The sequence below is a fragment of the Lynx rufus genome, unplaced genomic scaffold (genome assembly GCF_022079265.1).
Source record: "Lynx rufus isolate CCGP_SWC_20201006 ecotype Redwood Valley unplaced genomic scaffold, mLynRuf1.p SCAF_4, whole genome shotgun sequence".
Lineage (NCBI taxonomy): Eukaryota > Metazoa > Chordata > Mammalia > Carnivora > Felidae > Lynx > Lynx rufus.
This window is the reverse complement of record NW_025814856.1, coordinates 131,395,706-131,410,176: the sequence shown is the minus strand read 5'-3', so window position 1 is coordinate 131,410,176 and position 14,471 is coordinate 131,395,706. Positions and strand designations below refer to the sequence as shown.

Below are 14,471 nucleotides of genomic sequence, written 5' to 3'. Positions count from 1 at the left end.
GGAATGAATCCCACTTGATCATGGTGAATAATTCTTTTTATATGCTGTTGAATTCGATTTGCTAGTATCTTATTGAGAATTTTGGCATCCATATTCATCAGGGATATTGGCCTGTAGTTCTCTTTTTTTACTGGGTCTCTGTCTGGTTTAGGAATCAAAGTAATACTGGCTTCATAGAATGAGTCTGGAAGTTTTCCTTCCCTTTCTATTTCTTGGAATAGCTTGAGAAGGATAGGTATTATCTCTGCTTTAAACGTCTGGTAGAACTCCCCTGGGAAGCCATCTGGTCCTGGACTCTTATTTGTTGGGAGATTTTTGATAACCGATTCAATTTCTTCGCTGGTTATGGGTCTGTTCAAGCTTTCTATTTCCTCCTGATTGAGTTTTGGAAGAGTGTGGGTGTTCAGGAATTTGTCCATTTCTTCCAGGTTGTCCAATTTGTTGGCATATAATTTTTCATAGTATTCCCTGATAATTGTTTGTATCTCTGAGGGATTGGTTGTAATAATTCCATTTTCATTCATGATTTTATCTATTTGGGTCATCTCCCTTTTCTTTTTGAGAAGCCTGGCTAGAGGTTTGTCAATTTTGTTTATTTTTTCAAAAAACCAACTCTTGGTTTCGTTGATCTGCTCTACAGTTTTTTTAGATTCTATATTGTTTATTTCTGCTCTGATCTTTATTATTTCTCTTCTTCTGCTGGGTTTAGGCTGCCTTTGCTGTTCTGCTTCTATTTCCTTTAGGTGTGCTGTTAGATTTTGTATTTGGGATTTTTCTTGTTTCTTGAGATAGGCCTGGATTGCGATGTATTTTCCTCTCAGGACTGCCTTCGCTGCGTCCCAAAGCGTTTGGATTGTTGTATTTTCATTTTCGTTTGTTTCCATATATTTTTTGATTTCTTCTCTAATTGCCTGGTTGACCCACTCATTCGTTAGTAGGGTGTTCTTTAACCTCCATGCTTTTGGAGGTTTTCCAGACTTTTTCCTGTGGTTGACTTCAAGCTTCATAGCATTGTGGTCTGAAAGTATGCATGGTATAATTTCAATTCTTGTAAACTTATGAAGGGCTGATTTGTGACCCAGTATATGATCTATCTTGGAGAATGTTCCATGTGCACTCGAGAAGAAAGTATATTCTGTTGCTTTGGGATGCAGAGTTCTAAATATATCTGTCAAGTCCATCTGATCCAGTGTCTCATTCAGGGCCCTTGTTTCTTTATTGACCGTGTGTCTAGATGATCTATCCATTTCTGTAAGTGGGGTGTTAAAGTCCCCAGCAATTACCACATTCTTATCAATAAGGTTGCTTATGTTTATGAGTAATTGTTTTATATATTTGGGGGCTCCGGTATTCGGCGCATAGACATTTATAATTGTTAGCTCTTCCTGATGGATAGACCCTGTAACTATTATATAATGTCCTTCTTCATCTCTTGTTACAGCCTTTAATTTAAAGTCTAGTTTGTCTGATATAAGTATGGCTACTCCAGCTTTCTTCTGGCTTCCAGTAGCATGATAAATAGTTCTCCATCCCCTCACTCTCAATCTAAAGGTGTCCTCAGGTCTAAAATGAGTCTCTTGTAGACAGCAAATAGATGGGTCTTGTTTTTTTATCCATTCTGATACCCTATGTCTTTTGGTTGGCGCATTTAATCCATTTACATTCAGTGTTATTATAGAAAGATACGGGTTTAGAGTCATTGTGATGTCTGTATGTTTTATGCTTGTAGTGATGTCTCTGGTACTTTGTCTCACAGGGTCCCCCTTAGGATCTCTTGTAGGGCTGGTTTAGTGGTGACAAATTCCTTCAGTTTTTGTTTGTTTGGGAAGACCTTTATCTCTCCTTCTATTCTAAATGACAGACTTGCTGGATAAAGGATTCTTGGCTGCATATTTTTGCTGTCTAGCACCCTGAAAATCTCGTGCCAATTCTTTCTGGCCTGCCAAGTTTCAAAAGAGAGATCAGTCACGAGTCTTATAGGTCTCCCTTTATATGTGAGGGCACGTTTACCCCTTGCTGCTTTCAGAATTTTCTCTTTATCCTTGTATTTTGCCAGTTTCACTATGATATGTCGTGCAGAAGATCGATTCAAGTTACGTCTGAAGGGAGTTCTCTGTGCCTCTTGGATTTCAATGCCTTTTTCCTTCCCCAGTTCAGGGAAGTTCTCAGCTATTATTTCTTCAAGTACCCCTTCAGCACCTTTCCCTCTCTCTTCCTCCTCTGGGATACCAATTATGCGTAAATTATTTCTTTTTAGTGTATCACTTAGTTCTCTAATTTTCCCCTCATACTCCTGGATTTTTTTATCTCTCTTTTTCTCAGCTTCCTCTTTTTCCATAACTTTATCTTCTAGTTCACCTATTCTCTCCTCTGCCTCTTCCATCCGAGCTGTGGTGGTTTGCATTTTGTTTTCCATTTCCTTTAAAGCGTTTTTCAGCTCCTCGTGCCTGTTCATTAGTCCCCTGATGTCTGTAGCAAGAGATTCTCTGCTGTCCTGTATGCTGTTTTCCAGCCCAGCGATTAATTTTATGACTATTATTCTAAATTCACTTTCTGTTATATTATTTAAATCCTTTTTGATCAGCTCATTAGCTGTTGTTATTTCCTGGAGATTCTTCTGGGGGGAATTCTTCCGCTTGGTCATTTTGGATAGTCCCTGGTGTGGTGAGGGCCTGCAGGGCACTTCCCCTGTGCTGTGGTGTATAACTGGAGTTGGTGGGCGGGGCCGCAGTCCGACCTGATGTCTGCCCCCAGCCCACCGCTGGGGCCACAGTCAGACTGGTGTGTGCCTTCTCTTCCCCTCTCCTAGGGGCGGGATTCACTGTGGGGTGGCGTGGCCCGTCTGGGCTACTTGCACACTGCCAGGCTTGTGATGCTGGGGATCTGGCGTATTAGCTGGGGTGGGAAGGCAAGGTGCACGGCGGCAGGGGGGGCAGGCTTAGCTCGCTTCTCCTTAGGTGATCCACTTCAGGCGGGGCCCTGTGCAGCCGGAGGGAGTCAGATCGCTGCCGGAGGTTTGGCTCCGCAGAAGCACAGAGTTGGGTGTTCGCGCGGAGCGAGCAATTTCCCTGGCCGGAGCCGGTTCCCTTTGGGATTTTGGCTGGGGGATGGGCGGGGGAGATGGCGCTGGAGAGCGCCTTTGTTCCCCGCCAAACTGAGCTCTGTCGTCCGGGGGCTCCGCAGCTCACCCTCCCTTTGTCCTCCAGCCTTCCCGCTTTCTGAGCAGAGCTGTTAACTTATGACCTCCCAGACGCTAAGTCGCGCTTGCTGTCGGAGCACAGTCCGTCAGGCCCCTCCGCTTTTGCAAGCCGGACTCGGGGGCTCTGCTTGGCCGGCGAGCCGCCCCTCCGCCCCGGCTCCCTCCCGCCAGTCCGTGGAGCGCGCACCGCCTCGCCGCCCTTCCTACCCTCTTCCGTGGGCCTCTCGTCTGCACTTGGGTCCGGTGACTCTGTTCTGCTAATCCTCTGGCGGTTTTCTGGGTTATTTAGGCAGGTGTAGGTGGAATCTAAGTGATCAGCAGGACGCGCGGTGAGCCCAGCGTCCTCCTACGCCGCCATCTTCCTAGTATCTCCCAGATACATTTTACATTCATTTTTTTAGCATTCAAAATTATTTGTCATAGTCTTAAACTCAATGACATTTTACAGCAAATTTCTCAGGGTGTATCTTGGAGTTGATATAAATTTCTTCCTTTTAAGGCTGTGTTTCTGAGCTCCTTCCCAGCTGTGTACTCAGAGCTGTTGAAGCTCTTTGATGTCAGGGAAGTGGCCAACTTGGTGCAGGACACCCTGGGCAGCCTGCCTACCATCGTGCACGTGGACGACTCCCTGCAGGCCGTGAAACTGCAGTGCATCGGCAAAACCGTGGAAAGCCAGCTTTATACCAATCCAGGTAGGGTGGTGAGTCTCTTGAATGAAACCTTGTCTCTGGAAAGCTGTCACTTACCTCCAGTAGTCACAGGTCAGCAGAAGCAATTAGAAAGAGGAAACACAATTACTGTCTCAAAATCATTGTGTATTTGGATGGTAGAATAAATGTATTAAGTAGCCAAATAGAACAGTCTGGCTATTAAAGCTTTATTTCTAGAAAGAATGAAAACCCTAATGATTAAATTACTGATTCTAATCACAAACTAGTTGGGACGTCAGGTATGCTTATTTTCTTGCCTAAGAGATTTCATTTTTTTCTTCAACAAAATTTAACATTTTATTTCGGGGATGCTTACAGGGACCTGATAGGATTCTTCTTTGTCTCTTTTGTTCTTAAAATTGTCCCTTCAATTTGTGTTCTGAATCTGAGTGAAAATTTTGATGTATTATCAGTTTTTATTTTATCCTAATAGCACATGACCAATTACTAAATTGATTTTGTCATATCTGTTATTAAATCCCATTGCCTTTTTTCTTCTAGTTTTTCCTGAAATAAATTACCAAACTCATTTTAAAGTTTAAGAAGTTTCTGTACTATCAGCAAATAAACTTTTCAAAATTGATTCTATTGAGAGTTATCTTTCCACATGAATGCATATGTGGGTATAATATTTTTGAAATAGAGTTTCAAATATAGATAATAAAACTTTTATTACATATTTTATTGTAAAACATTTTAAACATACAAGAATAAAATAGTATCAGATGAGTAAATCATTAATAAATCTTTTTTTTTTTATCATGCTACAAGATATAGCTCTAGTTCATTCTTGTTTATACTGTGGGATGATATTCCACTATGAATGAATTTATCATGGTTAATTTATTTTTTTCTCCTATTGATAGACTATTTGTTTCTGGTTTTTGGTTTTGTGTTTTGTTTTTTTCTCCAGAAATAACACTTAAGTAAATAAAAGAAAATTCAAACCTTCTCATTTCTCCCCAGGAAAACACATCTCATCCTGGAGAAAAGATATTTCTTGCAGTGCTTTTCAAACTTTATTCCTCAGACCCATAGAGGTTCTTCTGCAGTGATCAGGGTCTCCTCTGGGGTTGGGAACAGGGGGGTGGAGTGGAGGGGTAGAGGTCCAAACCAGGTACCTGGTATGACTAGACTACCAATTATGCTTTTTCCAAATGAAGAAAAGTTCATCCCATCTCAGAGGAATTGGTAGTTTCTGCCACATTTCTCCCTCACTGACCAGATAATTCTTTGTTCGAATAGAATCTGATACCAAAAGGGCAATACAGATAATGAAAATTGTTCTCAAACGGAAGGACATTATTTGAGAGGACTGTGTTCATTACATGCCTCTCCGGGATGTGTTCTGTCTGTGGACTCAGTGCCGTGTTGATTACTGATGCTTAGTTGGCAGTATAGAAACCAGGACTAAAAAAATACAAAGAGAAGTTGTTTCGATCCAGGAGGAGAGATAGGGGTCTTTGTGGGAGGTGGTGAGATTATTTCTTGGGGTGGGGGGTGGAAGGACCCAGGAGACCCAGGAAATGTAGACCTTGGAGGGTCTGTGCTGGTGACCTTGGAGAGAGGCTCAGAGCCTGTGTTGGGAGGTTGGTGACTGTCACTGTGATGCAGAGGGGGAAGAGGAGAAGACGAAACCTGCCTCTTTTGTTATGTGGGGCACTCCCCATGGAAGATGATTATGGAGAAACAACCTTCGAGAAGCAAAAGCGACTCCCGATCAGTGGAATACTTAGAAGCACATGGATGCTAGTAAGAGGAAAGATTTCCATCACTGCCCCAGAGGGTTGAAGTTTGGCTTGATGTTGAGTGATTCACCATTGGAGAAGACAGAAACTTACCACGTATAAATGGCAATGCACTTTGAGAAAAAGGCTGTCTTCATGGAAAAAAATAGCACGCTTACCTGAGAACTTCCCAAGACACAAACTATACTCTATTTAAATTACCTGGGACCCCACACTGATGGTAGGGAAACCTCGAAAGTATTTCTAGTAACTCCGAAATTCTAAATCGGAAACTATGGACTTAGTCTATGGACATAGACTTTGTATATGACAGTTCAGTAGGGCAGAAGTACCAAATTCTTCTCCTTGGACTAAATTTAAGGTGTCCACAGAGCTGCATTCCTTTGTGGAGGGTCGAGGAGAGAATCTGTTTTCTTGCCTCGTACAGTTTCTAGGGGTCACCTGCACTCCTGGGCTTTTGGCCCCTTCCTCCGTCTTTGAAGCCTGCAGTGTAGCATCTCCAGATTTCTCTCTGACTCAATTTTCTTGCCTCTTTCACCTAAGAGGACCCATGTGCTTACATTGGCCCATCCAGATAATCCAAGATAATCTCATCATCTCAAGATCCTTAATTTAATCACTTCTGTAAAGTTTGCCATTACATATTCACAGGTTCTGGGAATTAAGACATGGACATCTTTGGGAGACCACAACTCCGTCCACTCCATATGGGTAAAACAGACTCAAAACCAAGGCAATAGCTCAGCTGCATATGAGGAAAAAAAACAAAACAAAACAAAAAAAAACACTTAGAAATCTAGGAGGTTTTTTTTTTTTTTTTTAATTTATTGAAAGTTTAAAAAATGAAACTCAGGGGTGCCTAGGTGGCTCAGTTAGTTAAGCATCTGACTTTGGCTCAGGTCATGATCTCACGGTTTGCGTTGGGCTCTATGCTGACAGCTTGGAGCCTGGAGCCTGCTTCAGATTCTGTGTCTTCCTCTCTCCTTCCCCCTCACTGTTCACACTCTGTCTCTCTCTCTGTCAAAAATAAATAAAAATTAAAAAAAAAAATTTTAAATGAAACTCAGAAGTGCTGCACTTGTGTGAGTACACATACATCTTGGCCAGAAGGACGTTACAAAAGATACTTTCCTGATTTAAAATTAAAATCTACAATAGGACAAGGTAAAGTGCAGATGAGGACATTACAGGGTGTTAACAGGATACACATTCAATCAAAGATAAAGTGCTTAGTTCTTGACCATTCTTCAGATCATAGAGTATGGCAAAGACCGTTGCTACTCTGAGCTTAGTTCTAATAGGCAAAGAAATGGCTAGTGAGATAGAAGTGAGAAGAATCTGAGAATGTGACCTTATTTTCTGAGAGTTCATAGTATCCAAAGAAGGAGTCCAGAGTACAGTTGGGCCACACTTTTGAGAAAATAAATTTCAAAACATTTTGGAAAAAAAGACCTTAAATGTTACAAACTCCCCAGAAAAGACAAAAAATTCTCACAGTTTTCTTTGTGCTAGAATCCTGCCTTAGAGTTCTCCAGAGAAACAGACCCAATAGAGGCTATGTGTGTGTGTGTGTGTACAAGGTTTCTTGTATGGGATGAGCTCAGATTATGCTGGCTGAGAATTCTGCTGTTGGTCAGCTGGGGACCTGAGGGAGCCAGTGGTGGAAGTTGCACTTCGAGTCTGAAGGTCGGAAAAGACTGACGTCTCTGCTAAAAGACGGGCAAAGAGAGCACGTTCTCCCTTATGCCTCCTTTGGTTCTATTCAGGCTTCAGCGCATTGGTTGAGGCCCACCCGCATTGAGCAGGGCAATCTGCTTTACTCAGGCTCCCAATTCAAATGTAACACCTAGGATATTGTTTAACCAAATTTCTGGGCACCCCACAGCACACTCAAGTTGACCCATAAAAACGATCACAAATACCAAGGAGAAAAAAAGCAGAGGATGCATGCATAGGTATCAGAATGATTATAGAATACTCCTGATTGAGCTTAGATTAAAAATTAATACAGAAAAGAGATGGAAAGAGGGACACCATAGTCAATACCAAAGACGGGTATGAGAATACATCACGGGAAGAGTCAAGCCAGGTTGAGTTAAGGGTCCACGGACAGCCTCAGAGCTGGAGCCGTTTCATAACCAGGCAGAATTAGCCCTGTTAGTCACACCCCAAGTTCAGAGTCGAGGGCATATGGCCAAACCTGAAGGCCATAGCTAAGATTTGCAACCTACATAGATTGGCATTTGACATCTAAGTCATCTGGGGTCTAAGCAGACATATTTAATGTGTAAAAATTGAACAACTCATTTTTCCCTCTCTCCTCACAAATCTTCCTGTTTCCTGAGGGCCAGGAAAGGGTCTAAGTTTTGGAGAGGACCACTTTGGCAATAGCAGGAAGAGTAGAGCTGACGTATAGAGGTTGGGGAAGAAGGTGGAAGTGCCCCTAAAATCATAGTTCACCCTAAGTTTTATTTGTGTGAAAATCAATGTAAATGGCAAGACCCAATTTAAACTGTGTTCTTACCTTTCTGCTGAAATCTTTAAATTGACTGGCGTGAGTAAGCACATTACATGGGAATGGTTGAAAGCTGTATCTTCTCGTTTCTTACACATCACCTGTTCACATCTGCAATGGTTTTCGGGGGGGTGGGTGGGGGGGCAACGGGCTGGGATGTGTGCCTTGTATCCACTGCTACCAGCAGCTGACCAATCTGCGTTGACATATGGGAGTAGCTGTGTTCCTCTGCTGGCTCAGGGCGATCAGTGGCAGAGGGAGTCACTGCAAGCCAGACTGTGACAATGTGCTGTCTCACTTCCTGTTTAAGCCAGGTTAAAACATGGAGACACAGGGGGCTCCATTTCCGCTGCTTCTCCTATCCAGTAGACTCATGGGGCAGTTCATTCATTTATTCAACAAATGAGTATTGCAGCCAGACCCCATGCCAGGTATGATGCTAGAGATATTGTAGCTAGTGAAACATCCAGCCCCTGCCCTCAGTCTGCTGCTAGTTTACCATGAAAGCTGACTTTGAACAAGGAGTTATGATTTGATAAGATGCAGCAGTTGTGACCTGGGGAGGGAAGGAGGTCCTGTGTAGTAGGGAGGCATGAGTGAGCTTGGGGTTCATCCCACCCACACCACCTCAGTTTGTGGTCCATGTGCCAACACCACCCTCACAGTTGTATTTCTAGGCAACTGGATATCTCCTCTGGGCTCCAAACCTGAGTAGCCGTCTGTCCTCAGCTTCTCTACGCAGATGTCGCAGAAGCTCCTCAAACCCCTTTTCCCTCTCAGTCTGTTCCTTCTGTCTCAGTATATGGCAGCACCAACCCCTGGAGCTCTGAGCTGTCCGTGAAACCTTCCTCTTCCTTCTGCCCTTCATCTCCACCTCTCCAGAGACTATTCTTGGGCCTCTGCGGCGGCCCGTATCTGTGCCTCCCCCTGACCAGACACAGGTCCATCCCACACTGCCGCCTTGCCTGCATGCCCTCAGGCATGTCCAGACTTGCTTCCCTCTCCTTTTGCCCATCCATGTGTGCAGCCAGAGTTCCCTTCCAGAAACTCACACCCGATGATGTCACTCCCACCTCCCTTGCTCACATCCACTGATTGTGCTCTGTTTTGAGGACACAGAAGAGGATTGATCTTGCAGGCCCTGTCGCCTCACCCTCCCCACCTGCCTGGTCCCATCTCCTTGTGCTTCACTCTAGTGGAACCCACACTTTCCTGCTCCTCTCTGATCTTAGGTGATCCTTGTTCACCCTGCTGGGCTCAGTAACTCGCATCTTCTGAATCATCTCCAGTCTGCCCTGCTCACTCAGTTCTTGCTCTCATAATCTCCTTCTCATGCCTGTTTTGCTTTCTGCTTCTTGGATTACATGTTAGGGCTGTAACTGAAAAAAGAATTGGATTTTAATTGTTTAAAGTCTGTCTTCATCCCTTGCTCCACAAGGAAAACCTCAGAGTACAGGGACTTTATCTGTCCTCATCACAATGATATTTCCAGCTCCCAGCACTGTGTCTGGTGTATAGTAGGTGCTCAGTAGAGGTTTCATGAATGAATACTATGTTCTGGGTCACACATTAGGAATCAGGATACAGCAGCAATCGGTATTGAATAAATGATATGCATAAAAAAATCTTACTGGAAAAGCAACCTCTGAGCTAAGGATGAGCATGAATATGACAACAGAACAGCTTGGGCTGTGGGAAGCCCAGACCAGAAGCAGAACACAGTTGATAAAAGTAACAAGTGGGCATAGCATCTGTTGAGCCTTAGAAAGGGCGCCCCGTGGTGGAGGCATCCAGGGTGGGAATAAATCTGGGGAGTGAGCTCTAAAAACCACACTCAGAGATCATCTCTAGGCCTCTACTGTTGTTTTCCCTCTGTGATCCTGACATTGTCTGCATGAGACTGTAGCCCCTGTGTTGTCTGCCCTTCTTTCCATTCAGGGTCTGCCTTCCAGGGTGTGAAAGGCTCATTTGCAAGTTTTGTTGCTATCTGTGACATTAGCATTTCAGTTATTGGTGGCTCCCAGCATTTAATAGCTGCTTCTCCTCCTTCCTAGCCCCACACCCATTGGGAATTACTAATGGGAGCTGGCTTTATCCACTCACGTGTGTAGTGGCAAAATAAAAAGTAAATGAGAGTCACTCCTTTATACACTCCACGAGATACATAACACAGTGAGCTGTGTCTGAGATGTAGAATGTGAGGGTGTCGACACTTTGAAGGACAGAAACTGCATAACAGGTTCTTTTGCTAAATGTATGGGAAGTGAGTGTTTGTTCAACTGCAGGTTTTCTTTTTTTCTTGGGTCCTGCTTGATGAGTTCAAGTGTTTCCTTTTAAAGGTAAGAATTAGCATTTTAACTAGTCAGCGAGTTTGGCATTTCCCCACCAATTGTATCATTTGCATTGGCTGACATTGCCCTAGTATGGAGAAAAAGCAAATCTGCAATGTAGGTAGTCCTATATTTCTTTTTATGCACAACCACACACGAATTATTTGTCTACCTGCCTCGCTTTTTTGCAGTTGGTATTCTCTTAACAGTTGGTTGCAAATTGAATTTTTAGAAATCAAATTGTGCTACCTGCAGGAACATACCAGATAAGCTTTATCTTCTGTTCTAATTAATCATCACGAGGCAGTGACTCCTGTCATGTAATTTGTTAGTTTCTTTTTCTTGGTTCTTTTTGTCAAGTAATTGATTTATAAATAAGTATTTAAGTTTCCTGGTAAGGCTTAAAGGCTTTAAAGGAAGCCTGCAGTGCATTATTTTACAAGTTTGGAGTTTAATGTTCTGTGTTGCTGAAAGTGAAGAATGGCTATGCCTTGTGTGGTTTGTTGTGATGGTAAACCTATGGCACCAAACCTCCTTGTGTTGATAAACCAATCATGCAAACACTGATAATGGTGCTTTCCCAGCTGTGAATATTTTGCATGCTCTCTGATTTTTATTAGGATAAAGAATCATATTCTTTATGACATATGATATATCTTATACTGACTAGGAAAGAATCCACTACAGTGCTGAATTGAGTTGGTGAAGTTGGCCATCCCTGCCTTAATTTTGCTCTTGGGGAGAAAGCTTTCAATCTTTCACTGTTAACTATTATGTTAGCTAAAGGTAGGCATTATAATGCTCGTTATCAATTTGAGAAAATTATCTTCTATTCTTAGCTTCCTGACACTTTATCATGAATGGATGCTGAGTTTTGCTCATTTTCTCTACATATGTTAATATGTTGAATTAATGTTGATTGACTTTCAGATATTATACCAAATTTGCCTTAATGATAAATCCTATTTGATCATAGTGTTTATATATATATATATATATATATATATATATAAAACTAGATAACTAGATTTATTTTGCTAAAATTTTATAAAGATTTTTGCATCTATGTTCATGAGAGATAGCAATCTATAGTTTTCTTGTAATATCTTTGACTAATTTTGGCATCAATAATACTGGCCTCAAAGAGTTAGTTGTGTTCCCTGTTTATTTTCTGGGAGAATTTTTGTAGACTTTGATTTGATTTTTTTCCATAATGCTTTATAGAATTCATAGAAGCCATCTGGGCCTGGAATTTTTCTTGTGGGAAGTTTCTGATCTATGAGTTCAATTTCTTTACTAAGTATAGAGTTATTTAGGTTGTCCATTGTTTCTTGAGTTAGTTAAGTTGAATTATTTATGCAACTATTTATAAGATACATGAGTTTTAATAAATCAGGAATAATCTTTCGAAATTGCTGCAGAGGTGACGTCGTTTAGAAAACCAAGACGATCAGGGCACCTGGGTGGCTCAGTCGGTTAAGCATCTGACTTTGGCTCAGGTCACGATCTTGCAGTTTGTGAGTTCAAGTCCCACGTCTGGCTTTGTGCTGACAGCTCAGAGCCTGGAGCCTGCTTCAAATTCTGTGTCTCCCTCTCTCTCACCCCTCCCACACTCACACTCTGTCTCTGTCTCTCTCTCTCTCTAAAATAAACAAACATTTTAAAAAATTAAAAAAGAAAAAGAAAATCAAGCAGATCAGGGAAAGGAGCTAGGGCATTTGCAAGTGAGCATATCCATAAATAATATGACAATTACAGTCTTAACAATAGTTTTTTGCTTATGACATCCTGTTGAAAAGTAAACACTTGGGGCACCTGGGTGGCTCAGTCGGTTGAGCGGCCGACTTCGGCTCAGGTCACGATCTCGTGGTCCGTGAGTTCGAGCCCCGCGTCGGGCTCTGTGCTGACAGCTCAGAGCCTGGAGCCTGTTTCGGATTCTGTGTCTCCCTCTCTCTGACCCTCCCCCGTTCATGCTCTGTCTCTCTCTGTCTCAAAAATAAATAAACGTTAAAAAAAAAAAAGTAAACACTCAGGACAATAAGCATACTTGTTACTTTTTCAAAAGATTGAAATATATACTGCATAAGTCAGTTACGTTACTGTTTCAAATACTTATTTAATGACAAATTAGGGATAAATATAAGACTTCCAATTGATAGAGAAATGATCCTTATACAGTCAAAATTATTTATTTATGGATTTCCTTATTAAAATGTGTTTGTGACCTCAAAATCAATACTTGTGACCCTCTCACGTTCATTCGTGGACTTGCACAAAGCAATGAAATATTTGAGTAGCAGAATACACAGATTCCCAGCTGAGCTCAAACACTGCAATGCTCTGCATTCCCTTCCACTCTCATGCTCGTCCAACTAGAGGATGGAGCAGTAGGGGGCAGTGCAGCGCAGTGCAAGAAGCTCATCTCCGGGGCCAGCTGCTAGAGTTTGAATCCCAACTCTGGCCCTTCTTTGTGGGGTAGCCTCAGGCAAGTCACTTAGCACCTCTAAACCTCGTGTTCTCTTTTATCAAATAAAGAAAATAGAATCTACCTGGATGAGTTGTTTTTAGGATTTAATATTGTTACCTATGTGGGATATGCATCCTATATTATACACACATATACTTCCCCTAGGAGAAATGATTAGTTATTTGCCATTTCATGGTTTTCCAGTGACTTGTTCCAACTTAAAACTACCATGAATAACAAGAATCGATTGTACTTACTTTTCTTCCCTGGTGAAAGTATACAAGTATGATTTTCAGATGTTTAACAAACCTTGCTTTTAAGATAAACACTACCTGGTCATGAAGTAATAATAGGTATTTTACATATTGCTAGAAATGATCTGCCAAAGGTGTGAAAAGGGTTTTTGTATCTGTGGTCGGTAAGGGAATTTTTAATTTTTTTAATGTTTGTTTATTTTTGAGAGAGATAGAAACAGAGTGTGAGCAGGGGAGGGGCAGAGAGAGGAGGAGACACAGAATCCGAAGCAGGCTCCAGGCTCTGAGCTGTCAGCACAGAGCCCGACATGGGGCTCAAACTCACAGACCACAAGATCACGACCTGAGCTAAAGTCGGCTGCTTAACCAACTGAGCCACCCAGGTGCCCCAAGGAATTTTTTTTTTAATGTGTAATCTCCCAAGTTTATGAGCCTGGGAGAAGAGATGACAAGGCATAAATCTCAACAGTTTTGACAAAGATGAGTGGCAGCTGACAGCAGACGAGAGAAGGCTGATGCACACAGGTGTGTGGTGTTGGAGTGGTGCCAAGAACAGGCTACTTTACACTACAGATCCGCAGACGGCACGGAGCTGTTTCAGAAAGGATCAAGAATTGAAAATAGCATGTATTCAGGAGCACCTGACTGGCTTAGTCAGAAGAGCAGGTGACTCATGATCTCAAGGTCGTGAGTTCGAGCCCCATGTTGGATACAGAGATTATGAAAAATAAATAAATAAACTTTACAAAAAACGAAGAAAAATAAAAAGAAAATACAAGGTATCTGAAAATTAAGGGTGCTAGAAATAAAAAAAAATTGAATAAAAAGTCCTTAGACAGAATAGTCAATGTAGCCAAAAATGGAAAGCTTACCCTCTAAAGAAAGTGAATGAGATGTGCCTAGATTCAGGAGTTCAGAGCCTGCTAAATTTGAGAATGAGGCTCCACACCATAAACAGGGCCTCACAATTAAACAAAGAGACCCTCACCTGCCCCTTCTTTTCCTGATTTCAAGTTACTAGAAGATGATGGTTTCATGCTCCCCAGAGAGGAGTTTGGCAGATTCCTCTGTAGAGAAACTGACAAGCCCAAGAAAAGGCATCTTGGATTCTGAAATTTGAGGGTCCCCTGATGAAACATCTGGATGCCTTCCCTCCTTGCTGTGAAGCTTCACCAGTTTACAAGCTTGCCGAGGCACTGTTGTGGGTCCCCCCACCCAGTTAGCATGTTAGTGACTTGCTTGTAAAGA

At 42.2% G+C, this 14,471-nt stretch overlaps 1 protein-coding gene across 1 annotated transcript in view; it reads left to right on the top strand.

The window, feature by feature from the left end:
* Positions 1-14,471, top strand: part of DOCK4 (dedicator of cytokinesis 4) — a 437,799-nt gene that overhangs the window by 305,920 nt on the left and 117,408 nt on the right. Inside the window, exon 23 of the mRNA XM_047096261.1 lies at positions 3,699-3,891. Coding sequence (XP_046952217.1) covers positions 3,699-3,891 — 193 coding nt within the window. The remainder of the gene's footprint in view (positions 1-3,698; positions 3,892-14,471) is intronic.